Genomic DNA, 15,492 nt, shown 5'->3' with positions numbered 1-15,492 from the left:
CTGGTAAATGAAAGAATCAAGAATTTATCCTTATTTATGTCTTTACTCCTAGGTAAATAAATAGTAAATGAGGGAAAACATCTCTCATGAAAGTATTCCCATTCCCTCCGACAAATGAAAAAGAAATGGTATCTTAGTTGGGACTGCCATTACCAATTACCTTAGACTGAGTGGTTGAAACAACAAACATTTATTTCCCACAGTTCTGGAGGCTGGAAGTCTGAGATCAGGGTGCAGCAGAGTCAGGTTTTGGTGAAGGCCCTTCTGGATTGCAGAGAGTTGACTTCTCGGTGTATTATGTAGTGGGAAGAGCAGAGACAGGAAACAAACCCTCTTGTAGTTCCATTCATGAGGGCTTTACCCTTATGACTGCATCTAATCCTAATTACATCCCAAAGACCCAACCTTCTAATACTATCACATTGAGCAACAGGGTTTGAACATACACATTTTTGGCAGGGGGACACAAACATTCAGCTCATAACACATGGTAAATTAGAATTTCAACATTTTGCAACCATCTGTGAATTATGGATCTAGGCACTTAGCATTAATGCCTGTCAATGGCATAAACAGATATTACATACTTCCGATGAAGAAGCCTACTCCAACCATCATCTAGTCCTACCAAAGGCATCATACATGAGTCTGGTCAATCCTCTGGAGCCAGGTGTCAATTTGAAGGAAATACGGAGGACAGGGACAGTGGGACATATTGAACTGTATCATGAGGATGCAATCAGTGAAATCCAGACCAGGGAAAGTCACTCAGGTCAAGTAGCCCTGCTTCTTCAACAGATTACTTGTAAGAAAAAGAGGAGGGGAAATGAGAAAAACCTGCAATTAAATTATATTATTAAAAACAGGGATTTTCCTGGGTGTCCAGTGGGTAGGACTCCATGCTTCCAGTGCAGGGACCCTGGGTTCTAGTCCTGGTCAGGGAACTAGATCTCACATGCTGCAGCTGAGACCAGGTACAGCCAAATAATTAAGAATAAAAGGACTTGCAAATTAAAAAAAAAAAGTATTACTAAAAACAAAAAGATACCTGCATCCCAACTTTCAGTAGCCAGAACATGGAGGCAATCTAAATGTCCATTTACAGGGGAATGGATAAAGAAGATGTACATATATACAATGGAATATTAGTCACAAAAAAGAACAGTATAATGCCATTTGCAGCAACATGGATGGACCTAGAGATTGTCATATTAAATAAGTCAGATACAAATACCGTATGATATCACATATATGAACCCTAAAAAAAAAGACTACAAATGAACTTACTTACAGAGCAGAAGTAGACTCACAGATGTAGAAAAGAAACGTGTAGTTACCAGGGGACAAGGGAGGGGTGGGATAAACTGGGAGACTGGGACTGAAATATACACACCTATATATAAAATTCCCAAAGAAAGGCAAGCCCCAAGAATGCTCAAACTACCGCGCAATTGCATTCATCTCACATGCTAGTAAAGTAATGCTCAAAATTCTCCAAACTAGGCTTCAGCAATACGTGAACCGTGAACTTCCAGATGTTCAAGCTGGTTTTAGAAAAGGCCGAGGAACCAGAGATCAAATTGCCAACATCCACTGGATCATCGAAAAAGCAACAGAGTTCCAGAAAAACATCTATTTCTGCTTTATTGACTATGCCAAAGCCTTCGACTGTGTGGATCACAGTAAACTGTGGAAAATTCTGAAAGAGATGGGCATACCAGACCACCTGATCTGCCTCTTGAGAAACCTGCATGCAGGTCAGGAAGCAACAGTTAGAACTGGACATGGAACAACAGACTGGTTCCAAACAGGAAAAGGAGTACATCAAGGCTGTATATTGTCACCCTGCTTATTTAACTTATATGCAGAGTACATCATGAGAAACGCTGGGCTGGAGGAAGCACAAGCTGGAATCAAGAATGCCAGGAGAAATATCAATAACCTCAGATATGCAGATGACAACACCCTTATGGCAGAAAGAGAAGAGGAACCTTTTGATGAAAGTGAAAGAGGAGAGTGAAAAAGTTGGCTTAAAGCTCAACATTCAGAAAACTAAGATCATGGCATCTGGTCCCATCACTTCATGGCAAACAGATGGGGAAACAGTGGAAACAGTGCCAGACTTTATTTTTTTGGGCTCCAAAATCACTGCAGATGGTGATTGCAGCCATGAAATTAAAAGACGCTTGCTCCTTGGAAGGAAAGTTATGACCAACCTAGACAGCATATTAAAAAGCAGAGACATTACCTTGCCAACAAAGGTCTGTCTAGTCAAATCTATGGTTTTTCCAGTGGTCATGTATGGATGTGAAAATTGGACTGTGAAGAAAGCTGAGCACTGAAGAATTGATGCTTTTGAACTGTGGTGTTGGAGAAGACTCTTGAGAGTCCCCTGGACTGCAATGAGATCCAACCAGTCCATCCTAAAGGAGATCAGTCCTGGGTGTTCATTGGAAGGACTGATGCTGAAGCTGAAACTCCAATACTTTGACCACCTCATGCGAAGAGTTGACTCATTGGAAAAACCCTGATGCTGGGAGGGATTGGGGGCAGGAGGAGAAGGGGACAGCAGAGGATGAGATGGCTGGATGGCATCACCGACTTGATTGACATGAGGTTGAGTAAACTCTGGGAGTTGGTGATGGACAGGGAGGCCTGGCATGCTGCGATTCATGGGGTCGAAAAGAGTTGGACACGACTGAGCGACTGAACTGAACTGAAATATAAAATTAAGTAAAAAGTGACAGTGAAAGTCTGTCACTAAGTCATGTCCGACTCTTTGCAACTTCATAGTCTGTAGCCCACTAGGCTCCTCTGTCCACGGGATTTCCCAGGCAAGAAAACTGAAGACGGTTGCCATTTCCTTTTCCAGGGGATCGTCTGGACCCGTGGGTCAAACCTGCATCTCCTGCTTGAGCCACAAGGGGAAGCCCTTATATATAAAATAGGTAGCTAATAAAAACCTGTTGTACAGCAGAGGGAACTCTATTCGATACTCTGTAATGGCCTATATGAGAAAAGAATCTAAAAAAAAAAAAAAAAGAAAAGAATCTAAGAAAAACAATGGATATATGTATATGTATAACTGAATCACTTAGCTGAATATCTGAAACTAACACAACAATGTAAATCAACTATAATCCAATAAAAATTTAAAACAAAAAACCCTGGAAAGACTCATTTTAAAAAAAGGCAAGACAAATTAAAAAAAGCAAGACTGAATTATAGTGTCTAGGGAAGGATGAACAGTCAAACTACAAGAAAATGCTAGAAAGTTATTATTTAAAAAATGAGGATAGTGATGACTTTTCAGGAAAGGAGAAGTTTCTGGAATAGATGGAAAACATTTATTTCTCATTTGATTTATGAGGATGTTCACCTATATAAACACATTAAACTATTTTTAAAAAGTAAATTGGACTGCCTGGGATATAAATCTTGACTGAAGTGACACATGGGCCTGCCATTTCCTGAGCCTTATTAATATTTAGTCTTTCCATTCTTTATATATGCTCTTCAATATTCCCCCAATAAAACCCCTTCAGAGTCATTTTTGCTGCCTGCAGCAAAAGAACACTAATTGATTCAAGTGGCTTTTGTAACTTACCACTAGCAGTGAGGTGCATATAGGTAACTTTTTGAAGACATTTCACTGTGATAAGAAATGGACTGGCAGCTTGAAAGCCACTGAAGTCAAAGGAAATTTTTTTTTAAATGATGAAAGATATTAACAGCATGTTTATATACTGAGGGGAGAACTGATGATGCGGGAGAGAGTAGAGGACAAATACTGGAGCAAATTCCTTGAGTGTGAGAAAAGGAATACAGCATATCGAATGAGGAGTGGCTTGGTCTTAGGTAGCTACACCCTGAATCACCCAGATTAATGAGACAAGGAAGTCTATATGGGCATAGATACAGGCAGACTGGTAAATTGTTGATGGAGGTTCTTTTTGGGAAGCATCTATCAACTAAGAACAAAGTTCATCATTGAGAGTGAGGAGGAAGAAGGTTACTGGAAGATTAAGAGAGGGAAGAATATAGGTATAATTGTATGGAGAGTGAGATTTGGGAAAAATAGTAGGGTGGAGCGGGCAGGCCTGAGTCTACTTCAGTTGTCATGAATTTTGGATGGCACCAGGCATCATGATTGCATTTAACTGCTAATCTTTAGATATGGAGTAGGCGGAAAACTGATTTAACAGCGATTTGTTTTCTGCCAGATAAACCTGGCAAAGAAAAGGGGGCGAGGGTGCTGAGAAGAGGTCAAGAAACTGAGAGGCCAGGGCATTGGAAAGGTCAGCTACATGGATACTGAAATAATCAAATATTATACAGTAGTAACATTGGAGAGACAGAATTAAATGCGAAATTTCAGAACGAGGTCCAGCAACCTGGAGATCTTATTATACTTGACCTCCACAAGGAAGAGTTGAGGGTGACAGCATACATTTCAAATAAGCTGGTGGTTTTAGTGAGGCAATAATGCCTAAACTGGTGATCAGAAATAAGTAGGATACCCATTCCATTTCCAGGTCCCGTTGTATTGATATATGGCATGTAGAGGAGAAAGCAATCATCAATTGACAGGGCTGCAGTGGAAAGGTATATGCGTAGGGGAGAGCCAGATTTCTTAAAGCAAGGAGCTGAAAGGAACATTCAGCACTTTAGGGCATAGAATATTTTGTTAATAATAGACCCGACGCTCAGAAATAAGGCGACATGCTCAGGGTTACACATATACTGAGAATAGCTGAGGAAGAAATCCAGTGCTTTTTCTACTACACAGAATAACGGCCTGTGGTTTTTTTTTTTTTTTTACGGCTTGTGGTTTTTATCTGACGTAGTAGGCATATACGAGCAAAAGGAACCACAGAGCTCAGACAAAAAGAGTCAGAAAGCGCGAAGCCAAAGAATGCCGTGCAAGCGCGAGAAAGTTCGCCAGCCCCACAAAGCCTTGTGGGTCTTATTGTTCTCCGCCGGTCTTGCGCGGAAAAGACCGAGGGGAGGGCGCATTGCATGGCGGGAGATACAATCCTCCCCGGAAGCCCGTCCTCCCCCGGCAGCCAGGCGGCGTCTTCCGGAAGCGCGGGACGCTCGGTTTGTGGTGTCTTCGCTCTGGCCGCTGTGCGGTACTACAGTTAGAGGTTCTATTTTCCCGAGACTTTAGAATTTCAGGCTACTTGAGGCCATTTGAGGCGAAATGGCTCCGAACGAGAGAGGATCAAGTGGTGGCAATGGAGGGGCCGCCGCCACCTTAGGCTGCCCATAGGGAAGAAGCCTGAAGGGCCCTCTCAGTCTCTGGAGCCTGTGCTTTCTTCCTTTGCCGGGCCCTGCCTGCCGCGAAGATGAGCTCGGCCTGGGTCACTTCTTTCGAAAAGGCGCGTCTGTGGATGTACCTGCAGGCGCTCGGCTTCGAGCCTTGTCTGGAGACCATAGCCTGTGGAAATACCGTGTCACACGCGCACTTCGGAGTGTAAGGAGGACTGGGCTGGCGGCGGGGGAGTCTGAGACTGGTTCCGTTGGCGCAGCCCGCCCTGTTGCGACCGGCGGGTTGATAATTAAGTAGTCGGTTACTGTGGTCCGTCACTGGCTACAAAGCCTCTGCTCCCAGCGGCAGCTGACATGGTGGCAGGGACTGACCGTTATGGAACCTTGCCGGGAGCACTTTGTAGGGAGTAGAGTCTGCAGCTGGGGCGAAACTGGAGGGGCGGCTTAGGCCTGGTTTGGTCGTGAAGCTGGTTGGTCTGTTAAGTCGAGGGAGAGGTGGCGATTTGGTAACGGAGAGCCAACGCCTTCCATTGTATAGAAACGCCGTTAGGACTCAAGGCGGCCTTTTAAATTAGTTGCTCTTTAGTTTATACTTTTTACTTCTTGGATTAGACTGAAGGACGCCACAGTTAGCAAAAAAACGGTGGAGAGTGGTACTAAGCTGAAAAATAAACGCTCCTTCCTACTCTGCTACAAATGTTACAGTCTCATTATAAAAAGAAACTTTGTTTATATTTCTGTGTCTTAGCAACTTTACCCAGTATTATCTTTCCCACTGAAGGCCAACGAAAATTTGGGATACGTAGACTATTTCCTATTCTCAATCTTCTTGACTTTTGTAATTACGTTATTTCTATCCTCCTTGTGTCAATATTTAAATAATGTGCTTAGTCCTCTATTTCTTGATGTATTATTCTTAAAAATATCTCTTGATTTCCCGCTAAGTAATTTCACAATGAAGGTAGCTTTTTCTTTACACGACAATTAGTTCATCTACACTTAACCTTCCCTCTTTTGCCTTCTCCCTTTTCTTGACTTTTTCAGCTGTATTAAAATTGTTTTACTGTCAAGGTTTAGGGACTCCTAACCTCTCTGTGCCTTAGTTTCCTCATCAGTAAAATGGGTGTAGGGCTTCCCTGGTGGCTCAGTGGTTGAGTCTGCCTGCCAATGTAAGAGACACTGGTTGGAACCCTGGCTGGGAAAGATCCCCTGGAGAAGGAAATGGCAACCCACTCCAGCCTTCTTGCCTGGAGAGTCCCATGGACAGGAGCCTGACAGGGCTCCAGTTGGTGGGATACAAGTGAGCACCTGCTGTCAAGGTTTAGAGCTGTAATTATAATAGTTTTGCTTGGGAACTATTTGTTTAGAAGTTACTACTATTTATATATAGAAATGCTTCCTCTAGCCTAAAAATTGACATCCATTGGGTAGCATTTATCAAGTTATGATTATGTATTAATAAATGTTCCATTTATCTCACATAATTTGATGCCCCAAAATATGGCAGAGAAGTTTAAATCTTCTTGAGGCCTCCACTGAGAATGATTCCCATTGTCAGTGTATCCTCTCTATTCTTTTGGCAATCTTAGTTTTTTCTCTGTTCTGGTTTATACAATTGCAGTCTGCTTTCTGCCTTTGAAAATTAACTAAAATCAGTCAAGTTTTGGTTCAGTGATGATCTTTTTTTTTTTTTAAAACATTGTCATAGATTTCCACCCCCCACCTCCCCACCATGTCTTTAGAGTCATCTCAGTTGGTTAGTGGGAGGAATCTACTCTTTTGAAACAGACATCCCCTTTAAAATTCTTTAAGCATGAATGTGGCATCAAATTTGCTTTAAAGCAAATTTAGAAAAATTTGATTCACTTATTTGATTCTCACACACACATGTCAGTTCAGTTCAGCCCAGTCACTCAGTCGTGTTCAACTCTTTGTGACCCCATGGACTGTAGTGTGCCAGGCTTCCCTATCCATCACCAACTCCCAGAGCTTGCTCAAACTCATGTCCATTGAGTCGGTGATGCCATCCAGCCATCTCATCCTCTTGTCGTCCCCTTCTCCTCCTGCCTTCAGTCTTTCCTAGCATTAGGGTCAGGGTCAGATCTTCTCATCAGGTGACCAGAGTATTGGAGTTTCAGCTTTAGCATCAGTCCTTTCAATGAATATTCAGGACTGATTTCCTTTAGGATTGACTGGTTTGATCTCCATACCATCCAAGGGACTCTCAAGAGTCTTATCCAACACCACAGTTCAAAAGCATCAATTCTTTGCCACTTAGCTTTCTTTATAGTCCAACTCTCACATTCATACATGACTACTGGAAAAAGCCATAGCTTTGACTAGATGGAACTTTGTTGGCAAAGTAATGTCTTTGCTTTTTAATATGCGCGTGCGCGCGCGCGCGCGCACACACACACACACACACACACACACACACACATATCCATACACACACACATCCATATAGAGGCTGTGCTGTGTGTATCATGAAGCATGCAGGGATCTTAGTTTCCTGGCCAGGAATTGAACTCACACCCTGTGCAGTGGGGTGTGGAGTCTTAATCACTGGACCATCAGGGAAGTCCCAGATTCACTTATATATGTTGGTGCAAAATTTTATGTGTTCCTAGTTTCTGTGAGCATGGAATTGCATAGTCACTTTGCTTGTAAAGTTAAATGTACACTTAACATATGATCAAGTAATTCCATTGCTAGATATTTGCCCCAGAGATTTGCATTTTGGAAAAATCATGCTGGTTGCATTACAGAGAATGGATTAGAATGGCTTTGCAGTTAGGTGGACCTAAACTACGGAAGGCAGTGGGAATGGAAAGAAAAAGTGATTCATTCACTTGTTTACTCAACAGATATTAATTGAACACAGTATTGGACCTGGGTATACACTGGTGAACAGAGCAAACATAAACTTTTACCTTATAAAATTTTAGTCTAGTGGGTGAACAAACCTTTCTTTAAAGGTTATCTTTTTAAAAATTAGAAGTGTTGAAGAGAACAGGGTACTCTGTGGAAAAAAAAATAACAGGTTTGAGAGATGATAAGGAGGTAGGAACTTTATTTGTATTTTTTTGAGGAATAGAAACATTCCAAGGATAAGAGTTGTTTGACAAAATGTTAAGTGTGGGAATTTTAATGTGAACATTTTTTCAACTTAAAAAGTTTATTTCAGGAAAATAGCTTTTTGTGTTCACCGAGGTACTTAAATCTATTTGTTATGTCATCTGTATTATGAGGAAAATCAAACTACTTTCTAATGTTGTTGAGATTAAATAAAATACTTCATGTTAAAACTGCAAGTACAGTTAGTAACTTCATATGACTAGTGGAGATTAGCTGAGTTACTGCTTGTAAAAGGCTTAGTTAAAATAATACCTGACTAATAAAGTCAATAAATTTTAAGTCTTTTATTTTCAGAAAATGTTGGTTGGTATCACATCTTCACTTATCTTAGCCATGGTTTTCTCTTCGCCTAATTAGACTTTCCTTTTTTTTTTTTTTTTTTTAGAATGTGTTCATTGAAATAAAGTTCTACCAGTTTTCTTCTATTTGATCATTATTTTCAGAACCAAAATATAAAAACTTGCATGTGTTTCTTAATTGGTTACAAATGTATACATGAAATAGAAAAATTAATTTGTTTTGACCTCTGAACAGAATGAAAACTAATTTGTGTCAAACTCTTACACAGCTTTTTGTGATACTTAGTTTTATTAACCTTTTCTTTTTTCCTGCCTTTATTTCCTTTTAAACCATAGGAACATGTTTGACAAGCTGAACCGTGATGCCTTTCACATAGTTTCTTATTTTTTGTTTCAAACACTTGACAAGTCTCTCACCAAAGAAGTTTTCAAGTGAGTAAAAGTTATTTCATTTTATTTTTGTAAGGGACTTAAAAAAGGGATTATCACTTGATATGGTGAAAATTTCAACTTTGGCTTTCAACTATTTAATGTATGTTAAAAAAGTTAGGTTTGGGTCTTACAGATTTAGTACTTAACCTTTATTAATCTGAGTCCTTTTTTTTTTTTTTTTAATTCATGGTAGATTTCATAAGTAACATGGATTTCATTTTATACATATATAATTCCTAACTTCTTCATAGTCTTAATTATTAGAATACTTAATTGATACTAATCTAGACATGCACTTAATTATGTTTTAATTTTTGTTGTTTACTCCTTTTGCTGTTTACTCCTTTACTCCTTTTTTTAATAGGCAGTATTGTTTGTTTTGTCTTGTTTTTATTTCCTAAAATCTCTGTAAATCGTTATTATTTTTGTCATGATATAAAGAAGTTTCAAGTGCTATAGACAAAGATCATTCCTATTAAGTTTAGCCTATTGTCCTATACTGTTGTATATTAAATAGTATAAGAAGAGATAAAAATGAATAATCACTAACCTTGATTCCAAGTTATTTTGTAGGTGGGTTTCATCTGTTGTAAAAAATGTTCAGATATTTATGTTGCATCATCATTCTCTTAAATAGTAAGACCATTGTTTTTATTTATGATAATTTAATAGTCTTGCCTTCAGTTAAAGTTTTGAGTGACCAAGAGAACAAGTATATTTGAAACATATTTTGGAAATCCCTATCACTATGTTATGGGCTTCCCTGGTGGTTTAGCAGTAAAGAATCTGACTGCAATGCAGGAGATGGGGATTCAATCCCTGGGTTGAGAAGATCCCCTGGAGGAGGGCATGGAAACCCACTCCAGTATTCTTGCCTGGAGAATCCATGGACAGAGGAGCCTGGCAGGCTATAGTCCAGAGGGTTATAAAGAGTCAGACACAACTGAAGCAACTTAGCAGGCATTCAGGCATTGCTAAGTTATAGGGCTTCCCCTGCTCAGATAAAAATAGATTTTTGGATTTTTTCCCTCATTATAAACAAAATAGAGCTTATTTAAAGCAATTCAGCAAATACAGAAAAAGTTAAAGAAGTAAAAATCATTCCTAAACCCAACTAGAGAATATCACTGTTGTTATTTCAGCCTTTTAATCTTTTTTCTATGCATACTTAATTTTTTTTCTGTGAATACACAAGGTATGTTATGCTATAGAAATATGAAAAATATGGGACCCTCAGCAAATAATTATGCCTCAGGATAAAAATTTAGATAAAATTGATTATCAGTGGGAAGCAAAAGGCAAATTTTAAAATCCATTATTTTCTACTAAAACTGAATTTTTAATAATTTTATATCTTGTTTGTCCACAAAACAGTAGCACTTGCTGACTGTGATATGGGTTATCCCTAGGGGTCATGATCTCTTAGGCCATTCTTCTTGTGCTTTTCATGTGTAACCATTATGTTTCTCTCTTTTGCCCCAGGCTTAACATACTAATTTATTTACACTATCTTTATGTGTTAGCCTACTAAATTCATTGAGCATGTTGTCTTCTTTAACTAATTTTCAGTAATTTTAATAGTGATTCATTCCTGTATTCATCCCTATGTATTCATTGATTATTCACACTAAACGGAGTTTAACCCTGTAGATGTTTATAAAGAAAAAGACCTCATTTCTTACAGGTTCGTCTCTCTTTAGTTGAAATTTATGAAATGTTAGCCTTCAGTTCAGTTCAGTCATGCAGTCGTGTCTGACTCTTTATGACCCCATGGACTGCAGCATGCCAGGCTTCCCTGTCCATCACCAACTCCTGGAGCCTGCTCAAACTCATGTCCATCGAGTTGGTGATGCCATCCAACTGTCTCATCCTCTGTCGTCCCCTTCTCCTGCCCCCAGTCCCTCCCAGCATCAGGGTTTTTTTCCAGTGAGTCAGTTCTTTGCCTCAGGTGGCCAAAGTATTCGAGTTTCAGCTTCAGTATCAGTCCTTCCAATGAATATTCAGTACTGATTTCTTTTAGGATTGACTGGTTGGATCTCCTTGCAGTCCAAGGGACTCTCAAGAGTGTTCTCCAACACCATAGTTCAAAAGCATCTATTCTTTGGCACTCAACTTTCTTTATTATCCAACTCTTACCTCCATACATGACTATTGGAAAAACCATAGCTGTGACTGGATGGCCCTATGTTGGTAAAGTAATGTCTCTGCTTTTTAATATGCTGTCTAGGTTGGTCATAGCTTTTCTTCCAAGGAGCAGTGTCTTTTAATTTCATGGCTGTAGTAACTATCTGTAGTGATTTTGGAGCCCAAGAAAATAAAGTCTGTCACTGTTGCCGTTGTTTTCCTATCTATTTGCCATGAAGTAATGGGACAGGATGCCATGATCTTTTGTTTTCTGAATGTTGAGTTTTAAGCCAACAATGTTAACCTTGATTTAGCAATAATGTTTCTAGTGAGTGAGTGAGTGAAAGTCACTCAGTTGTGTCTGACTCTTTGTAACCCATGGACTGTAGTCCATGTAATTCTCTAGGCAAGAATACTGAAGTGGGTGGCCATTCCCTTCTCCAGGGGATCTTCCCAATCCAGGGATCAAACCCAGGTCTCCCACATTGCAGGTGGATTCTTTACCAGCTGAGCCACCAGGGAAGCCCAAGAATACTGGAGTCAGTAGCCTATCCCTTTTTCAGTGGATCTTCCTGACCCAGGACTTGAACCAGGATCTCCTGCGTTGCAGGCAGATTCTTTATCAGCTGAGCTAGGAGATAAATTTGATATTTTAAAGTTTTGCTGAGTTTGTTTTTTTGTTCATAATTCTAATTTTTATTTTTGTTTTAAAGACATTGTTGGCCTCCATTTGATCAAAAACGTGATGTTGAATTCCGAAAACTTTTCTGTGAATGGTTAAAAAAGATTTCTGTAAGTATTCTCTTTCTAAAAGATGCAAACTTTTTCTTTTTTAAGTTCTACCAGTTTATTGCTACCAACCCATCTCCCTCCACCCTCATGCACACGTGCTCAGTCATGTAACCCCATGGACTGCAGCCTGCCAGGCTCCTCTGTCCATGGACCTTTACAGGCAAGAATACTGGAGTGGGTTGCTGTTTCCTTCTCCATAAAAGATGCAAACTTTTGAGCAGTTGAAAACTGCAATTTTTGGTCTGGCTTTATTGAGGTACATTAATTTTTTTAAAGGTGAAGTCTTCTTAATGCTTTTATGCTAACAGTATAAATAAGAAATATCAGAATAATACTTTCTGGTGGTTTTGATTGGGACTCTGTTTCTGGGAAACCAGTTTTTTGACTAAGTGCCTTGGAAATAGGTTTTTGAGTTCTTAGGAATTTATATAACAGTTTTTATTTAAAGAAATAATTTTGACTGTAGATTATTTTAGCTTGTGTCCCCAAATAGTATCAATAATTGTGACTTTAAATTTTAATTACTTTTTGTGACTGAATCTACCAAGAGCTTAGAAAGATTCAAAAATTTAACTTCTGGTTCAAATGGAATAATTCTGATAAATCCTGTTGTGCTTCAAAAACAGTATGATGTAAATATAAAGGTTATCGTTGATAATGTCTTCAAATTGCCTTATTTCCTTTTATCATAGGCCGAATGTGGAAGTAGCTTTCCTCAAGTTGTTGGTTCACTATTTCTATTTCCAGTTGGTCCTAAGTTTATTCATATAATGTATCACTTTGCAAGATTTGTTGCAGTAAAATATATAAAAACCCATTCTAAAAGTAAGTTAAGCTTATGGTAAGATTTTTTTTTTTCACTTTGATTCTTGGTTTTTATTATTTCTTATAATTTGTAAATCATCAAGAGAGTTTAATAAAATAAGGGAAGATAAAGATATTACTTTATCTCAAAAGGCAAATAGTTAATATTTTATTGGAACTGCAGTTTGAAATCCCGTCATAATGAACATAAGTAGCAATATGGATTATTATGTTCTAATACAGGGTTGGGGAACATTTTCTATGTGAGATCTGACAGTGAATATTTTACACTTTGTGGACCACATAAGAGTCTCTGTAACATACACCTCTCTGTGAATTAAAAAAATTTTTTTTTGTAATATAACTCTTTAAAAATGTAGAAAGCAGGCCTAGTTTGCTGACCTCACAAAAATTGGGCACGTTAGACCTACAGGTTATAGTTTGCCTATAATACATTGTATTAAATGCTGTATTGAATTTGTTAGAGATTTAGTTTGGCTACTGGCAATGTGTTGGAATATTTTGGTTTGAAATTATGTTTTAAAGGGATTTTATCTATTTGCTAAATCTTAGAAACAAAATACTGGATTTTTACGCTAAGACTTAATGCCATTTGTAGCTTATTAAATAAGCTGCTCTGTTTAATTGAGTTATGCTCTTAAAACATGGGAGGAAAAAGATGAAAACGTTGGTACAGTACAATCCCATCTTCCAGTTTCTAGAGATAACCACTGCTGACATTTTGATTTCTTTTAGGTGTTTGTTTTTTTAGTGTCATATTGTACATTTTAATTATTTTGAGTAAGTAATACATTCTCATGATTCAAAATTCAGAAAGTGAAAAGTGTCTTGCACCTCTGACTGTCTAGTGATATCTATGGAGGTGCTATCTATAATCTAGGTTACCTGGATACCCTTTTCAGAAACAGCCATTGGAATCAGTAATTCTGGCAAATATGTATATATTCTTTTTAAACCCTAAATGGTGATGGTTTTCAGTCTTGTGTTTTTTATGTAACAGTGTATATTGGAGATCATCACATATCAGTTCATAGATCTTATTCTTTTTCTCTCATTGTATCTTTCCAAATACAATGTATTTGGAACTTCAAATACCTGGGTATTTGAATGGGTGTGTCATAGTGTATTTATCACACGTTTGTTCTGACAGAAATTTGGCTTCCCCCCGCCCCTAATATTTTGCTATAAAAACAATTGTACAATGACAAACTTTATACATATATCATTTTGTGTGTGTTCAAGGTACATATTGTGTTTGTGCGTATATGTATTTGTGTGTATATATATATGTACAGTACATTTTTTCTAGTTTATCTTCCCTGCATGGTTTTTTAAAACATGTACATGTAATCTCATTTATAAGTATTTGCATATTTTAAATTTAATGTGGCATGAGCACTTTACCAGTTTTTCTATTAGATGATTCTTTTTAGTTACATGTAACCCAAACTATTTTATATGAATCATGTGTATTTGGATTTGGCAAGAGTTTATTGTACATAAAACTTTTAGGCATGGGTTATCCGATTTCTTATTTATTTATTTTTTTCGATTTTTTTTTTCTTTTTTTTTTTTCGATTTCTTATTTAAGGCAGTTTCATTGATCATATTCAGTTTATGGATGACTTCTAAATCCAATAAACTCATCTCCTGTTAAATATTTAGAATTTTTGATTATTTTTTGTGGGTGATCTAGCACATGGATTTGTCATGTTAAGTATGGTGTGAGGCCATTGTTTTCCAGCATACCTATCTTTATTGTATTAGCCATCTTAAAGTAGGATTTATTACATTTTATTGCATGTGAAAACCCTAACTCTAAAATGTTTGGATGGATTTTTCTCAGGGTCTGCTTTGATCATTAGTAACATAGCCAAGAATTACTTGAGAAATGGAGATTGGTTTTATTTGGTTGTCTTGTCCTGTTGGTCTTACTAGGAAGAAAAGTAGGCTGTTGGCAGCAATGAAGGTGATGTGATCTCATCTCATCCCTTCTAATTTTCTTCCTTTGTTGTTAAAAGGTGTGTTAAGAAGTTGCTTACGTGTAACAGCATATTTGTTCATGGATGTTTTGTGCTGTGATAATAAGAATTATTTTGGGCAGATGGATTCTAAAAATTTTTAGTTATGTAAAATAACTCAACTTCAGATAATCCTTTTTTGTGTATGTTCAGTCATTTAGTTATGTCACACTCTTTGCGACCCCATGGACCATAGTCTGCCAGGCTCTTTCTGTCCATGGAATTTTCCAGGCAAAAATACTGGAGTGGGTTGCCATTTCCTACACCAGGTTATCTTCCTGACCCAGGGATCGAACTCTTCTCTCTTATATCTTGTGCATTGGCAGGCAGATTCTTTACCACTGTACCATCTGGGAAGTCCCCAATCCTTTTTTAGTTGCCTTCTTTAAAAAACAGGTCATCCTTGCTTTTATTGAAATGAGTTATATCTTTGTGTGTATTGTCATACCAGCTGTTAAGGAGTTGTTAGTTAAGTGAGGTTGTTAATTTCTCAACAGTCTCACATTTTTTGTATTTATTAGCTTGTAAGTCTAAGTTTGGGCTTTCCTTGTGGCTCAGATGGTAAAAAATCTGCCTGTAATGTTGGAGAC

The 15,492-nt window shown here is 38.1% G+C and overlaps 1 protein-coding gene across 1 annotated transcript in view; it reads left to right on the top strand.

The window, feature by feature from the left end:
- The first annotated feature begins 5,062 nt into the window (after positions 1-5,062).
- Positions 5,063-15,492, top strand: part of HAUS6 (HAUS augmin like complex subunit 6) — a 39,080-nt gene continuing 28,650 nt past the window's right edge. Inside the window, exons 1-4 of the mRNA XM_043486939.1 lie at positions 5,063-5,476; positions 9,045-9,140; positions 11,978-12,056; positions 12,749-12,881. Of these exons, the coding sequence (XP_043342874.1) occupies positions 5,349-5,476; positions 9,045-9,140; positions 11,978-12,056; positions 12,749-12,881 (436 nt within the window). The 5' untranslated portion in view covers positions 5,063-5,348. The remainder of the gene's footprint in view (positions 5,477-9,044; positions 9,141-11,977; positions 12,057-12,748; positions 12,882-15,492) is intronic.

The sequence above is a fragment of the Cervus canadensis genome, chromosome 14 (assembly GCF_019320065.1).
Source record: "Cervus canadensis isolate Bull #8, Minnesota chromosome 14, ASM1932006v1, whole genome shotgun sequence".
In the NCBI taxonomy this organism is placed as follows: Eukaryota; Metazoa; Chordata; class Mammalia; order Artiodactyla; family Cervidae; genus Cervus; species Cervus canadensis.
The sequence above is the reverse complement of the archived record's forward strand: the minus strand, read 5'-3'. Positions and strand labels throughout refer to the sequence as shown.